Source organism: Sus scrofa, chromosome 13 (genome assembly GCF_000003025.6).
Source record: "Sus scrofa isolate TJ Tabasco breed Duroc chromosome 13, Sscrofa11.1, whole genome shotgun sequence".
Taxonomy (NCBI): Eukaryota; Metazoa; Chordata; class Mammalia; order Artiodactyla; family Suidae; genus Sus; species Sus scrofa.
The window spans coordinates 134863060-134878638 of record NC_010455.5 but is presented as its reverse complement, the minus strand read 5'-3'; the positions used below and the strand labels follow the sequence as shown (position 1 = coordinate 134878638).

At 40.1% G+C, this 15579-nt stretch overlaps 1 protein-coding gene across 5 annotated transcripts in view; it reads right to left on the bottom strand.

Annotated features, from left to right (window-relative positions):
• Nucleotides 1-15579, bottom strand: part of SNX4 (sorting nexin 4) — a 79738-nt gene that overhangs the window by 25127 nt on the left and 39032 nt on the right. For all 5 annotated transcript variants that reach the window (XR_002337866.1, XM_021070204.1, XM_021070206.1 and 2 more), the window contains one exon: nucleotides 10198-10259. Coding sequence is in view for 4 of the 5 variants with exons in the window: in XM_021070204.1 (XP_020925863.1) it covers nucleotides 10198-10259 (62 nt within the window). In the remaining variant the exon portion in view is untranslated. The remainder of the gene's footprint in view (nucleotides 1-10197; nucleotides 10260-15579) is intronic.

Here is a 15579-nt window from a genome sequence, read left to right as displayed (position 1 = left end):
CTCCAACTCAACCCCTAGCCTGGAAACCTCCATGTGCCTCAGGTTTGGTCCTAAAAAGACCAAATAAAAAAAAAGTGTAGAAGGATTTACATCAACTTTGTAAGAGGCATAACTGCTACCATAAAGTACTTAATTGGGAGGTAACTGTCACTGATGAACCAAATCAGAGTAGGTAATGGATCTTTTGTAGCATCTGATGAAAACTATGTACCTTTTCCCAAAGGAAGGAAAATCATAAACACAAAATTTTGCATATAATGTCAGAGACTTCATAGATTAATGACCTAAATATAAGAAAGGAAATCATAAAACTTCTACAAGAAAATATAGGCAGAACATTCTTTGACATAAATCACAGCAGTGGAGTTCCCGCAGTGGCTCAGGGGTTAATGAATCCGACTAAGAACCATGAGGTTGCGGGTTCGATCCCTGGCCTTGCTCAGTGGGTTAAGGATCCGGCATTGCCATGAGCTGTGGTGTAGGTCGCAGACGAGGCTCGGATCCCGCATTGCTGTGGCTCTGGTGTAGGCTGGCAGCTACAGCTCCGAATGGACCCCTAGCCTGGGAACCTCCATATGAAGCAGGAGCGGCCCCAGAAAAGGCAAAAAGACAAAAATAAATAGATAAATAAATAAATAAATCGTAGCAGTATATTTGGGGATCTGTCTCCTAAGGCAAAGGAAACAAAAGCAAAAGTAAACAAATGGGACCTAATTCAACTTAAAAGCTTTTCACAGCAAAGGAAATCATCCACAAAACAAAACAACTTACTGAATGGGAGAAAATATTTGCAAATGATATGATAGATAATATCCAAAATATAAATAGTTCATACAACTCAACATCAAACAAAATAATAATAAACAACTCAATTAAAAAATGGATGGGGGAGTTCCCGCTGTGGTGCAGTGAAAATGTATCGGACTGGTATCCTGAGGATGCGGGTTCAATCCCTGGCCTCACTCAGTGGGTTGGCAATCCGGTGTTGCCGTGCACTGTGGTATAGGTTGCAGATGTGGCTTGGATCTAGCATTGCCATGGCTGTGGCATAGGTCAGCAGCTGCAGCTCCGATTAGACCCCTAGCCCCTAGCCTGGGAACTTCCATATGCCACACATGCAGCCTTAAAAAGAAAAAAAAAGAAAAAAAAAAAGAAAAAAGAAAGAAAGATAGAAAAAAAAGTGGATGGAAGACCCGAACAGACATTTTTCCAAAGACATACAGATGCCCAATGTCAACAGTCATCAGCCAAATGCACATCAAAACCACAATGAGATACCACCGCACATCTGTTAGAATGGTTATCATCAAAAAGACCAAAAACAGCATTGTGGAAAAAAGGGGACCCTTGTGTACACCATTGATGGGAATGTAAACTGGTACAGCCATTGCAGAAAAAAAATATGGCAGTTCCTCAAAAAATTAAAAACACAACTACAATATATTAGACAATTCTGTTGCCAGAGGGTAGGTTCTTTTTCATCACAGAAGGAATTCAAAAACAAGACATATTAAGTCCTCTAATACTAAGGACTAACAGTACACTCTCAGGAGGGAGAACAGGCAGGCTCAGATGAGCAGCTGCCCCAAGTTCCTTTCAGGAAGCTGGTTATGCAGGGTGTGAAAATGATTGGGCAGACTATTCATTGAGGAAGGAGGGGTGTGGGGGGTAATTTTTCTTGGTTTTGGTCCCAGCTCCACCTTTCCAAGGGAAGGAGGAGCATTTATCCTCACTTGGTCTTCTTGGATCTGTCGTGGCATCAGGTACATGATGGGTATTGCTCTGGTTGCAATGCTAATTCTATTGTAATGAGAGCATAATGACTAAAAGGTTATAATCCAATGCCAGAGGACTTTGCTTTCTTTGTTTGCTTTTAAGACTCTTATCATCACAAGATGCATGGTTTCCTCCTGTCATATAACCTATGCTTCCCTTCCCTGCTTATATCTAGCTAACTGCCTGCTGCAATTATTCCACTCCTGGGCCTATATATGAAGAAAACAAAAACATCAATTCAAAAAGATACTTGCACCCTGATGTTCACAGCAGCATTATTTACAATTTCTAAAATATGGACATGACCCAAGTGTCTATCACCAGATTAATGGATAAAGAAGTGTGGTGCATATACACAATGGAATATTACACAGCCAAAAAAGAATGACATGTTGCCATCTTCATCAACATGGATGAATTTAGAGGGTATGGTGCTTGGTGAAATAAGTCAAAGAAGGACACATACTGTATGTTATCATTTATATGTGGAATCTAAAAACTAAAACAAACTAGTGAATATAATAAAAAGAAACAGATTCATAGATATAGAGAACAAACTAGTAGTTACCAGTGGGAGGAGAGAAGGGGAGAAGGGCATTAAGAGGAACAAACTACTATGCATAAAATAAACAAGCTACAAGGATATACTATATAGCACAGGGAATATAGCCAAAATTTTATAATTATAAATAACTTCAGAGACCTCAGAGAAGGGGAAGTCCATCCTGGATTAAGGAATCTAAACTACAAAACCACTAAGGTTCCTCCTGTTCAAGTACTTTATAGTTCCATTAAGAAAGAGAGGAAAAAACTCCAAGAATGCACAAGGGTCAGACTTTGGAAAGGAATGAAAAATATTACAACAAAAAAAGAGGTTTAAAGCTAAATTTAGCCACTCAATCTTGTGTTCACCAGGGACAGAGGCATGGGAGGGAAAGTCTCCAGCCACAAGCAGGTCTGTAGTAATGAGTTTTACTTGTTTATACTTCCGTTTAAGATACCATTTAAACAAAGTTCCATGCTAAAAAAGGTTTGGAGATCACTCTCCTTGTGTAACCCCACAATTGAACAGATATTTAAAAGTGGGCTCAGAGATATAACATGGTTTACACAAAGTCAGGCAGTTGATCAGAGACAGACTTGAGACTGGAATCAACAGCCAAACAGAGTGTTCTCTCTACTAATTCTAACCTACAGTTCCCCTTTTTTAGCTTTCTTAGTAAAAAGAGCTCTTTATGCCCAGTCACCAACCACATAACTAAAAACATTAAATCATTAAATCACAGTCATTCAACAAAATACATACTGCATCTCTGCGCTCTGAGGTATATGACAAGGTTTATGTAACCCTGATCATGTTTGCATATGACTTTTTGAAAGAAATTTGTTTATATTGTTTCCTAGAAACCATTGAAAGGAATTATACCAATCCAATCTGAGAAAGATGTTTTTCCTTGGTTTCAAATTTCAAACCAAAGAACAGGAACTAATTAAACTTTTTTCCAATTGCATGACTCTCAGCTTCTGAATTTTTTCATTACTCCTATGGTCAATGTAATGGCACAACACTGACCATAAGAGTAACGAAAAATACAAAGAAAATTAAAAAAAAATGGTAAAGAACACTCACTCCCAAATGGCCCTGTTCAGGAATCCTTTCCCACATTTCTAACTGATACCCTCATCAGTGTCTCTCAAAATTGGTACACTTCACCTTGGATATCTGAGGCCATATAAGCACGGTACAATTTTTCTGAAGAATGGATTTTACTTTAATGTTTCATGGATGTTCTAGAGAATAAATGCAAAATTTGCATAAACTGACAAAACTCAAATCTTCAGAGATTCTGCATTTGACACAGCTGCTTCCAGACAATCCAATCCCCTGTAGAACTGGTTAGGGGGAGGGAAAGGGTATACAGGAGCACAAGTTTAAAAACTCTTCTCTAGGAGTTCCCGTCGTGGAGCAGCGGAAATGAATCTGACTAGGAACCATGAGATTATGGGTTCAATTCCTGGCCTCGCTCAGTGGGTTAAGGATCCGGCATTGCCATGAGCTGTGGTGTAGGCCGGCAGCTGTAGCTTTGATTCCACCCCTAGCCTGGGACTTCCATATGCCGTGGGTGTGGCCCTAAAAAAGCAAAAAAAAAAAGCAAACTACCTTCCTCTCTCCATTAGTTTGAGACAGAATGCCCTATATCACGCCCCTCAACCTTCCTAACCACAGAATCATGCCATTTGTTCTCAGCAGAGATACCTCCTTTACTAAGACAGAGGCTGGCCAACATGGCCTCCCACAACATACTGCTCCTGTGCTTTCAGACAACTGTTACCTTCCTCTCTGTCTTCTCTCCAACCACTTTCCCACCCATGCTCCCCCTTGCAAAAAACAACCTCCAAAACAAACAGGCATTCTACTCCTCAGAACACCTCAGAGGCTTCTTAAAAGACTAATTAGTAATTTGCTCTTTCTTTCCTTAATCCCTTCCTCTCATTCCAAAGAGCCCTGGAATATAACATACCACTCAAACCAAACTGCTTTCCAAATTAACACCAAAGATTTACTTAACCCTTTTCCCTTCTTTTCAACTGAACTCAACTCCTCTGCAGTATAGCTCCAACTTCTTCTTGAAGTGCTCTTTTCACTTGCTTGATATTGCACATTCCCAGTTCCTCAGCAGTTCCCAAGGTCTCCCTCATTGGTTCTTTTTCTTTGCCTGAACCTTGTACACAGGTATTTCCCAAGGTTTGGGCCTTGAGTCTCTCACAGACTTACTCTAATCCTACAACATTATCTATTAGCCCTACATCAAGAAACACTCTAGGAGTTCCCGTCGTGGCTCAGTGGTTAACGAATCTGACTAGGAACCATGAGGTTGCAGGTTCGATCCCTGGCCTTGCTCAGTGGGTTAAGGATCCAGCATTGCCGTGAGCAATGCCGTGAGCAATGCCGTGAGCAATGCCATGAGCAATGCCGTGAGCAACGTAGGTCGCAAGTGCAAATGTAGCAAGTGTAGGTCGCAGATGTGGCTCAGATCCCGAGTTGCTGTGGCTGTGGTGTAGGCCAGTGGCTACAGCTCTGATTAGACTCCTAGCCTGGGAAATTCCATCTGCCGTGCGAGTGGTCCTAGAAATGGCAAAAAGACAAAAAAAAAAAAAAAAAAAAAAAAAAAAGAAAGAAAGAAAAGAAAAGAAAGAAACACTCTATCAGGATACAGCGCTTTGTTTCTGTTTTGTTTTGACCGCACCCGAGGCAAGCAGAGGTTCCCAGGCCAGGGATCGAACCTGGGCCACAGCAGCAACCCAAGCTACTGCAGTAACAATGCCAGATACCTAACCTGCTGCGCCACAGAAGAGCTTCAGGATTTATCTTTTACACACAGTTCATATACTCACCAGCCTCTTAAACTGCAGACCCAAATTTCCAGTTGCTTAACTGAAATCTTTAAATCAAATGCACTCTATCCCAGACAGAACCCTTTCATTCATTCCTCAAACCTGCTATTTCTCCTACATTCTCTGTCACAATCCTCCTAATCATTCAGCTGCCTGCAAATCCAATCTTGGTATCTTTAGCACCCACCATGGTAGCAGGAACTTAGCAAATGTATGCTAAGTTGACTGAAAGAGTCCACTAGTAAATCTTATTTATGTCTCCTTAATAGTCCCTACTGATATGATTGCTCTGGTTTAGGCTTCTGAACATGTGCTTACATTACCTCAGCCACCTGTGGTCTCTTTGGCTCACTTTTTATGAAGTATTTTAGATGTAAAATGGTTTTCTATTAATGTACTGAGTTAACACAAAAGCAAATCTATGCAATATTTATCATGATATTAATGCGAATAATTTTCTTTAAAATTTGATTTAGCCAAGTGACCCACTCGCCTCTCAAATTAATATAAGTCCATTTATTATTTACAATAATGTACTATCTTTGGGACTATCTGATTTAGGTTAATTATCATGTAAGTATACTCCCAAACTGAACCGAAGTTCTAGTTTGGGTAATATTCTTAAAATTAGGGCTGACTTGTGCATAAATCTAAAAGCAATTGCAGATAAGTCACACCTCATGCAGCAGACTTCAAAAAGCTGAATAGAGTTCCCTCTGTGGCACAGTGGGTTAAGAATCCAGCTGCAGTGGCTTGGTTGCTGTGGAGGCACAAGTTCAATCCCTGGCCCAGCACAACACATTTGGAGTTGCTACAACTGCGGCATAGGTCATAAGTGCAGCTCGGATTTAATCTCTGGCCCAGGAATTCAGGTGTGGCTATTAAAACAAACAAACAACCTGGAGTTCCTGTTGTGGCTTGCCAGGTTAAGAACCCCATGTCTCCTCTGTGAGGATGAGGGCTCAATCCCTGGCCTCACTCACTGGGTTAAAGATCTGGTGCTGCTGCAAGCTGCAGCATAGGTCACAGATGCAGCTTGGATCTGGTGCTGCTGTGGCTGTGGCATAGACCACAGCTCCAATTTGACCCCTGGCCCAAAAACTTCCATATGCCGCAGGTGCAGCAAGTAAAAAAACAAGCAAACAAATAATAAAAAAAATGGAGTTCCCACTATGGCTCAGCAGTAATGAACCCGACTAGTATACATGAGGATGCAGGTTCAATTCCTGGCCTAGCTCAGTGGGCTGAGGATCCGGCACTGAGGGCTGTGGCATAGGCTGGCAGCTGCAGCTCCAATTTGACCCCTAGCCTTGGAACTTCCATATGCCCCACAGGCAGCCCTAACAAAGCAAAACACAAAACAGAACAAGACAAAACAGAAAGCTGAATACTATTTGCCTTTCTTCCCATTATTCCTTTGTTTAGACATATATCCCTGTCCTAGCTAGGAAGAGTCTACATGTTTACAACATCAACAGGCTTCTCTTCTTTTAAAAAGGTCACATAATGCTGATATTGTCGTAACTTGCATTCATTTTTAAGGTATTGATCAACCAAAGACATATGGATAACCTGTTACGCTAATAAATTAATTAAATAAATTTGTATCTAGATTCAATGCAATCCCTATCAAATTACCCATGACATTTTTCACAGAACTAGAACAAACAATCCAAACATTTATATGGAACCACAAAAGACCCAGAATCGCCAAAGCAATCCTGAGAAACAAAAACCAAGCAGGAGGCATAACTCTCCCAGACCTCAGGCAATATTCCAAAGCCATAGTCATCAAGACAGTGTGGTACTGGTATCAAAACAGACAGACCAATGGAACGGAATAGACAACCCGGAAATAAACCCTGACACCTATGGTCAATTAATCTTTGACAAGGGAGGCAAGAACATCAAATGGGAAAAAGAAAGTCTATTCAGCAAGCATTGCTGGGAAACCTGGACAGCTGCATGCAAAGCAATGAAACTAGAACACACCCTCACACCATGCACAAAAATAAACTCCAAATGGCTGAAAGACTTAAATATACGACAGGACACCATCAAACTCCTAGAAGAAAACATAGGTAAAACACTCTCTGACATCAACATCATGAATATTTTCTCAGGTCAGTCTCCCAAAGCTATAGAAATTAGAGCAAAAATAAACCCATGGGACCTAATCAAACTGAAAAGCTTTTGCACAGCAAAGGAAACCAAAAAGAAAACAAAAAGACAACTTACAGAATGGGAGAAAATAGTTTCAAATGATGCAACCGACAAGGGCTTAATCTCTAGAATATAGAAACAACTTATACAACCCAACAGCAAAAAAACCAATCAATCAATGGAAAAATGGGCAAAAGACCTGAATAGACATTTCTCCAAAGAAGATATACAGATGGCCAGCAAACACATGAAAAAATGCTCAACATCACGGATTATTAGAGAAATGCAAATCAAAACTACCATGAGATACCACCTCACACCAGTCAGGATGGCCATCATTAATAAGTCCACAGATAACAAGTGCTGGAGGGGGTGTAGAGAAAAGGGAACCCTCCTGCACTGTTGGTGGGAATGTAAACTGGTACAGCCACTATAGAGGACAGTTTGGAGATACCTTAGAAATCTATACATAGAACTTCCATATGACCCCACAATCCCACTCTTGGGCATATATCCGGACAAAACTCTACTTAAAAGAGACACATGCACCCACATGTTCAATGCAGCACTATTCACAATAGCCAGGACATGGGAACAACCCAAATGTCCATCGACAGATGATTGGATTCGGAAGGTGTGGTATATATACACAATGGAATACTACTCAGCCATAAAAAAGAATGACATAATGCCATTTGCAGCAACATGGATGGAACTAGAGAATCTCATACTGAGTGAAATAAGCCAGAAAGACAAAGACAAATACCATATGATATCACTTATAACTGGAATCTAACATCCAGCACAAATGAACATCTCCTCAGAAAAGAAAATCATGGACTTGGAGAAGAGACTTGTGGTTGCCTGATGGGAAGGGGAGGGAGTGGGAGGGATCGGGAGCTTGGGCTTATCAGACACAACTTAGAATAGATTTACAAGGAGATCCTGCTGAATAACATTGAGAACTTTGTCTAGATACTCATGTTGCAACAGAACAAAGGGTGGGGGGAAAAAATGTAATTGTAATGTATACATGTAAGGATAACTTGATCCCCTTGCTGTACAGTGGGAAAAAAAATAAATAAAAATAAAAGCAATGGATCATAAAAAATAAAATTAAAATAAAATAAAATAAAATAAAACAAGTGAACATAGCAATGTATACAACATGCTCCCTTTCCATGATTTCTTTTTAAAGAGGAAAACGCATTTGTTTGTATGTTAACATACACATTTACAGTGCTACATTTTACTAGACGGATACACAAGAGGCGTACAAACTGATACTAGTTGCCTCAGAGGAGGAGACCTGGATGGTTAGCAGGAAGGAGTAAAGAGACTTTTCACTATATAAGCTTTTACTCCTCTTGAATTTTGTGCTATACAAATGTCTTACCTATTCAAATATGTTAGATGAATTTGTTTTGGTTTTTTTTCTTTCGCTGCACTCGCAGCATATGGAAGTTCCTGGGCCAGGGATCGAACCCATGCCATGGCACTGACCCAAGCCATAGCAGTGACAATGCCAGATTCTTAACTCGCTGCACCACAAAGGAACTTTGAATTATTTTTAATTAATTCAGTTAAAAGGACTTACTGGAACATTAACAAAGACATTTTTCTTACAAGAAGATTTGGGTAATTTCTAAAATGTCACAACCAAAACACATACAAAAATCAACAGAAGTTTCAAAATACCAAGATATGCAGTTATATAAACAAGTAAATATTCTGATTTAAAATATTATCCCAAGACTGAAAAAACCATCTTGCGAAAGACTTCAGAAATTACAGACTACCACAAAGAAAAAAAGAAAGAGAAAACCTACTGAGTTCCCATTGTGGCTCAGCGGTAAAGAACCTGACTAGTATCCGTGAAGATGCGGGTTCAATCCCTGGCCTCAATCAATGGGTTAAGGATCCAGCGTTGCCGCAAAGTGCAGTGTAGATTGCAGGTAGGGATCATATCTGGCGTTGATGTGGCTGTGGTGTAGGCCTGCAGCTACAGCTCTGATTCAACCCCTAGCCTGGGAACTTCCATATGCCATGGGTTTAGCACTAAAAAAAAAAAAAAAGAAAGAAAAAAAAACCACTAATTCTATATGACAGTGATTTCATCTTCTTGGGCATTCTGCCAAAAGATACTGTTCACTGCTTCAGAACAGTTTATGTGCTCAATATATTGGATTTTTTAAAGAAAGGCTTTAAAATGAAAAGTTTGAAAACCTAAAGAGGCGTTCCCGTTGTGGCGCAGTGGTTAACGAATCTGACTAGGAACCATGAGGTGGCGGGTTCGGTCCCTGGCCTTGCTCAGTGGGTTAAGGATCTGGCGTTGCCGTGAGTTGTGGTGTAGGTTGCAGACTCGGCTTGGATCCCGCGTTGCTGTGGCTGTGGCGTAGGCCGGTGGCTACAGCTCCGATTCAACCCCTAGCCTGGGAATCTCCATATGCCGCGGGAGCGGCCCCAAGAAACGGCAAAAAGACAAAAAAAAAAAAAAAAAAAAAAAAGAAAACTACTAAAGAAGATTATTAAAAAATAATCCTTTACTTTCCAGACACACCCACAGCATATGTAAGTTTCTGGGCTAGGGGTCAAATCGGAGCTATAGCTGCCAGCTTATACCACAGCCACAAAACGCCAGATCTGAGTTGTGTCTGCAACCTAACGCCACAGCTCACGGCAACACCAGATCCTTAACCCACTGAGCAAGGCCAGGGATCAAACCTGTGTCCTCATGGTCACTAGTTAGATTCATTTCCATTAAGCCACAAGGGGAACTTCTATTTTCAAAAATTATAGTTCTTAGACAAAAGCTAACTATAGCTAGTTGTTGTTTATTATAAAAGTTTGTATAATGCTTACCTGAAAACTCTCCCATAATTCCCATGTACTTTATATACACCATACAGTCGATCTGCTACTCTCTGGAATAAATATTTAAAAGACATTGCCATTAGGTCAAAGTTATATACAGATTACTTTAAACAAAGATTTTATCCTCATTAAAAAATAAATCTATATATGCTTAGTACACTAGAGTTGGAAACTATGGAAAAAAGAAAAAGGTTAAATTTCCCTAAGTCTCATCACGGGGTGGGGGGAAAAAACCTAGTGCTGTCATCATATTTATGTAATTTAGTGTTGTCGTTCATACTTCTTCAAATATAGGCTTTAACTAATGTTTTTAAATTTCCTATATCAAGAATGGCAATATTTTTATCTAGCAGGTTAATGTTACTTTTAATAGATACCACTTTAAATATATGCATAAAATTCCACCTAGTTGTCTATAACATATAAAGCATTCCTTGTCAGATATTTAATTATTCCGAGTTTTTTCGGTTTTATAAATAATGTTGAAATAAGCATCTCTGAGATGCTTTTTCTAAATTTCAGGCTGTTTCCTTAAAAAAAAAATCCCCAAAGTGGAATTCACCAGCAGAAAGAATATAAACTTTTCAATTCTATTAAGAGTTTTACACAGAAACACAGCAAAGATACAATATTACTTACATGCTACTTTATCAAGTTAACTCCTTCTAACCAATAATTTTAATAACATTAGATAATAAGTTTTTTTTCTGCCTTTTTTTTAGGGCTACCCTCATGGCATATGGAAGTTCCCAGGCTAGGGGTCGAATCAAGAGCTACAGCTATCAGTCTATACCACAGCCTCAGCAACTCCAGATCCAACCCTCGTCTGCCACCTACCCACAGCTCACGGCAATACTGGATCCTTAACCCACTAAGCAAGGCCAGGGATCAAATCGCATCCTCATGGATACTAGTCAGATTAGTTTCAGCTGAGCCATGATGGGAACACCCTAGATTAGATATTTTAATACCAGTAGAATTACAGTTTAGATCACTGAGATAAAACATATACTACCTAGCCATTCACACAAATTTTATAAAAGACAAAACACCATATATGGTAATTTGCTTTACTTTCCCCCAAAGTGTTATGGATATGAACTGGCAGACCAAAAGCCAAGCTCACATGAAACTCTAAAAAAAAATTACTAGTGTATAATTTCTAAATGTAAACACTGAAGATAAACTACCCCTCTAATTCTTTATTCACACATGAGTAATTTGAGGAATTGGGCATTAACCATACAATAAATCTTAATTCTTTCAATATTTCAGCTTAAACTGAATGCACCACTGTAAAAACTCAGCAGGCGTTAAGAGGATCATACAATGTTTTCCATTTCTCCTTAACCACATAACTGCTAGACCAGGGGGCAGCACATCACAGGTCTGCAAATTGTTTTTATAAAGTCTTACTGGAACACAGTCACACTCACTCAAGTTAGCTCTGTCTATGGCTGCTTTCATAGCAGAGTTGAACAGATTCAACAGGGACCATATGACTCAAAAAGTTGAAAACATTTACTATCTGGCATTCAGAAAAACTCTGCTGATCCCTGCGTTAGACTCCACTTTTAGGACAAAGTTCATAGTCTTTATTATGGGTGAAACTTTTCATGGTTGTCCCCAGACCTCTAAACTAATTTCTCTAAGATGTTATTTTCCAATTATTTTTTTGAAAGTCCAATAGAGTGTAAAAGTTATTTGTTTGGAGTTGCCGTCGTGGCGCAGTGGTTAATGAATCTGACTAGGAACCATGAGGTTGCAGGTTCAATCCCTGCCCTTGCTCAGTGGGTTAAGGATCCAGCATTGCCGTCAGCTGTGGTGTAGGTCGCAGACACAGCTCGGATCCCACGTTGCCGTGACTCTGGCGTAGGCTGGTGGCTACAGCTCCGATTAGACCCCTAGCCTGGGAACCTCCATATGCCATGGGAGCAGCCCTAGAAAAGGCAGAAAGACGAAAATAAAGAAAGAAAGAAATAAAATTAAAAAAAAAAAAAAGTTGTTTGTTTAAAGTGGTTCCAGTGGAGTTCCCTCGTGGCTCAGCAGAGATGAACCTGACTAGTATCCATGAGGATGGAGGCTCGCTTTCTGGCCTCGCTAAGTGGGTTAAGGATCCAGCGTTGCTGTGAGCTGTGGTGCAGGTCGCAGACGTGACTTGGTTCTGGTGTTGCTATGGCTGTGGCTTAGACCAGCAGCTGTAGCTCCGATTAGACCCCTAGCCTGGGAACCTCCATATGCCATGGGTGCGGCCCTAAAAAGACAAAATATATAAATAAATAGAGTGGTTCCATTGCCAAGTAAACTTGGGAAATACCGAGATTAAAAAGTTTAACAGGTTTTCCCCTGCATGATTTTTTGGATCTTTAACACCATACATGAATCAGGACTACTGAGAGAGAAGGATGGTTTGCAGTAGGGAACATCTTACAGCACTGGTATCCCAAAGAATATAAAATGGAAAATGCCATTCTAGACTACTAAATCTTATAGATCCTTTTAAAGATCAAACCTCCTCCAGAAAGCTGAGCATCATATCACCTATGTAAGATATGAAGCATAGCAGGAATGTGTTTATTAAATAACCGTATAAGAATAAAAACTAGAAGCAACTTAAGTACAAAATGCATATCCAAAATAAATGTTCCAGAAAAAGTTTTGAATACCAGGTATTTAAATTCCTTTTCCTTTAAAGTGTATCACTCCTGGCAGCTGATCCAAAAGGAGTTTCTATCATCATAATTAGAGCTCTGGAAAATATTTTGGTACACAGAGCAAGAAAAAAGAGGCAAGAGTTTTTATACTCCAGAAAGGTGAACAACCACACAAGGAACCATTCTATTGGTGAATGAGGAAACGAAGAGCCACTCAGAAGTTGTTACTGGACCAGCAATGTTTCTGGTATGAACTACTCATGGAAACAAATTGTTCTAGCCAACCAAAACATGAGATGACTGGGACCTAGATCATTAGGCAGTGAGAAAAAAGATGAAGCAAAGACAAATTAAAATTTCAGACCAAAAATGATCATTTCTAGGGTGAAGACAAACATGGTAGAAAAATAAAGCATGAATTATTAAAACTGGAAACCAGGGAATTCCCGTCGTGGCTCAGTGGTTAACGAATCCAACTAGGAACCATGAGGTTTCAGGATCGATCCCTGGCCTTGCTCAGTGGGTTGAGGATCCGGCATTGCCGTGAGCTATGGTGTTGGTTGCAGACCGCAACTCGGATCCCACGTTGCTGTGGCTCTGGTGTAGGCCGGCGGCTACAGCTCCGATTAGACCCCAGCCTGGGAACCTCCATATGCCACGGGAGCGGCCCTAGAAAAGGCAAAAAGACCAAAAAAATAACAAATAAAAAATAAGTAAAAAAAAATAAAACTGGAGTTCCCGTCGTGGCGCAGTGGTTAACGAATCCGACTAGGAACCATGAGGTTGCGGGTTCGGTCCCTGCCCTTGCTCAGCGGGTTAACGATCCGGCGTTGCCGTGAGCTGTGGTGTAGGTTGCAGACGCGGCTCGGATCCCGAGTTGCTGTGACTCTGGCGTAGGCCGGTGGCTACAGCTCCGATTCAACCCCTAGCCTGGGAACCTCCATATGCCGAGGGAGCGGCCCAAGAAATAGCAACAACAACAACAGCAGCAGAAAGACAAAAAGACAAAAAATAAAAAAATAAATAAAACTGGAAACCAGAATAAATTCACTGGTCGTCAGTAATCAACAATCATGGTGCCAGGGAAAAGGGGCTATATCCATGATTTAGACTGCCACTCAATTTCATTTCTGTTGACGAGTCTTTCTTTCTGAAAACTGATCATCTCGACAGGGAGGACTGATACCTGGCAAATTCTATGGCAACAGAAGAAATTTTACAAAATCAGCCTACCATCCTTCCCAGATCTCGTTTGGAACTACAGTAAGAATGCCTTCTCTATCCTCACTGAAGCAGTAGGGCATTAAATGTTGAAAAGGACACAAAGTTTTATGACATTATACTAGATGATCTTATTTTGAAATCCAGACACATAGATTTTCTTTTGAATTATCTCCTAAAGCAATGATGAGAAGATTTAAGGCTTTTAATATTACGGCCAAAATCTTTCACAAAGGAGCTGTATGTAATACTCTTCACTGCCACTATTAACAAATATTTCACCAAAACTAGATATTACCATCTTATAAATAAGTTCAAACTAAATGCTAAACAGCATCTCAATAATTCTAATTTACATTTTTGGAATACCAGCAGAGTTAAACATTCCTCCCTCTCTTTTGAGTTCTCCTGTGGCACCACAGGTTAAGAATCCAGCATTGTCAGTGTTGTGGCTTGGGTTGCTGCTGTGGCATAAGTTCCATCCCTGGCCCAAGAACTTTCATGTGCCACAAATATATTAAATAAATAGATTTTATTTCCCCTAGAGAGGAAGCTAACATGGCCATAGGAAATAAGGGATTTAGAGTCAGACAAATGTGAATTTAAATTCCAGCTCCTTCTTAATTTAGGATTTGACTTTGGAGAATTCACTAAACTACTCTTAGACTTAGTATTACATCTTTTTCTTGGAAACGGAGAAATGACCTTCATCATATGACTCTGTGAGGATTATAGAAGATGACATTTGTAAGAGTCCTAGCAATAAGCAAGGTGGCTCAATGAAAATCAGTTCTTGGAGTTCCCATTGAGGCTCAGTGGTAACAAACCCAACCAATATCCATGAGGACACGGGTTTGATCCCTGGCCCGCTCAGTGGGTTACGGATTTAGCATTGCCATGGGCTGTGCTGTAGGTCACAGACGATGCACGGACCCGGCGTTGCTGTGGCTGTGGTGCAGACTGGCAGCTGCAGCACCAATTTGACCCCTAGCCTGGGAACCTCTATTATGTCACACCTGTGACCCTAAGAAGAAAAAAAAAGAGAAAGAAAGTAAATCAGTTCTTTTCTCTGTCAATCTACTTGAATTCGCGTCCTTTGTCAATACAGCATTTGCAGATAGTTAAAAGCATGGCTAACGGAGCCAGACAAAGTTTTAAATTCTGGCTCTCCATATCTACATACAGAGTGACATTAGGCAAATTACTTAACTTCATTTGCCTCTGCTTCCTAATTTGTAAAATGGGGACAAAAATAGTACTTACCTTCAAAAGGCTATTGTGGGAATTAGCTAAAAATAACACAATAAGCTTGGCTTACAACAGTAAGTAGATATTAGATATTAGTATTATTTTCCTTTTGTTTTAGTTTACAAAACATAAATTATCTCATTTGAGTTCCACAACCCTATGAATAATGCACTCACTCAAATATTATTTATGCAGTACCTACTACGTACAAGGCAGATATTCCTATTTTCCAGCAAGGAAAACAAAC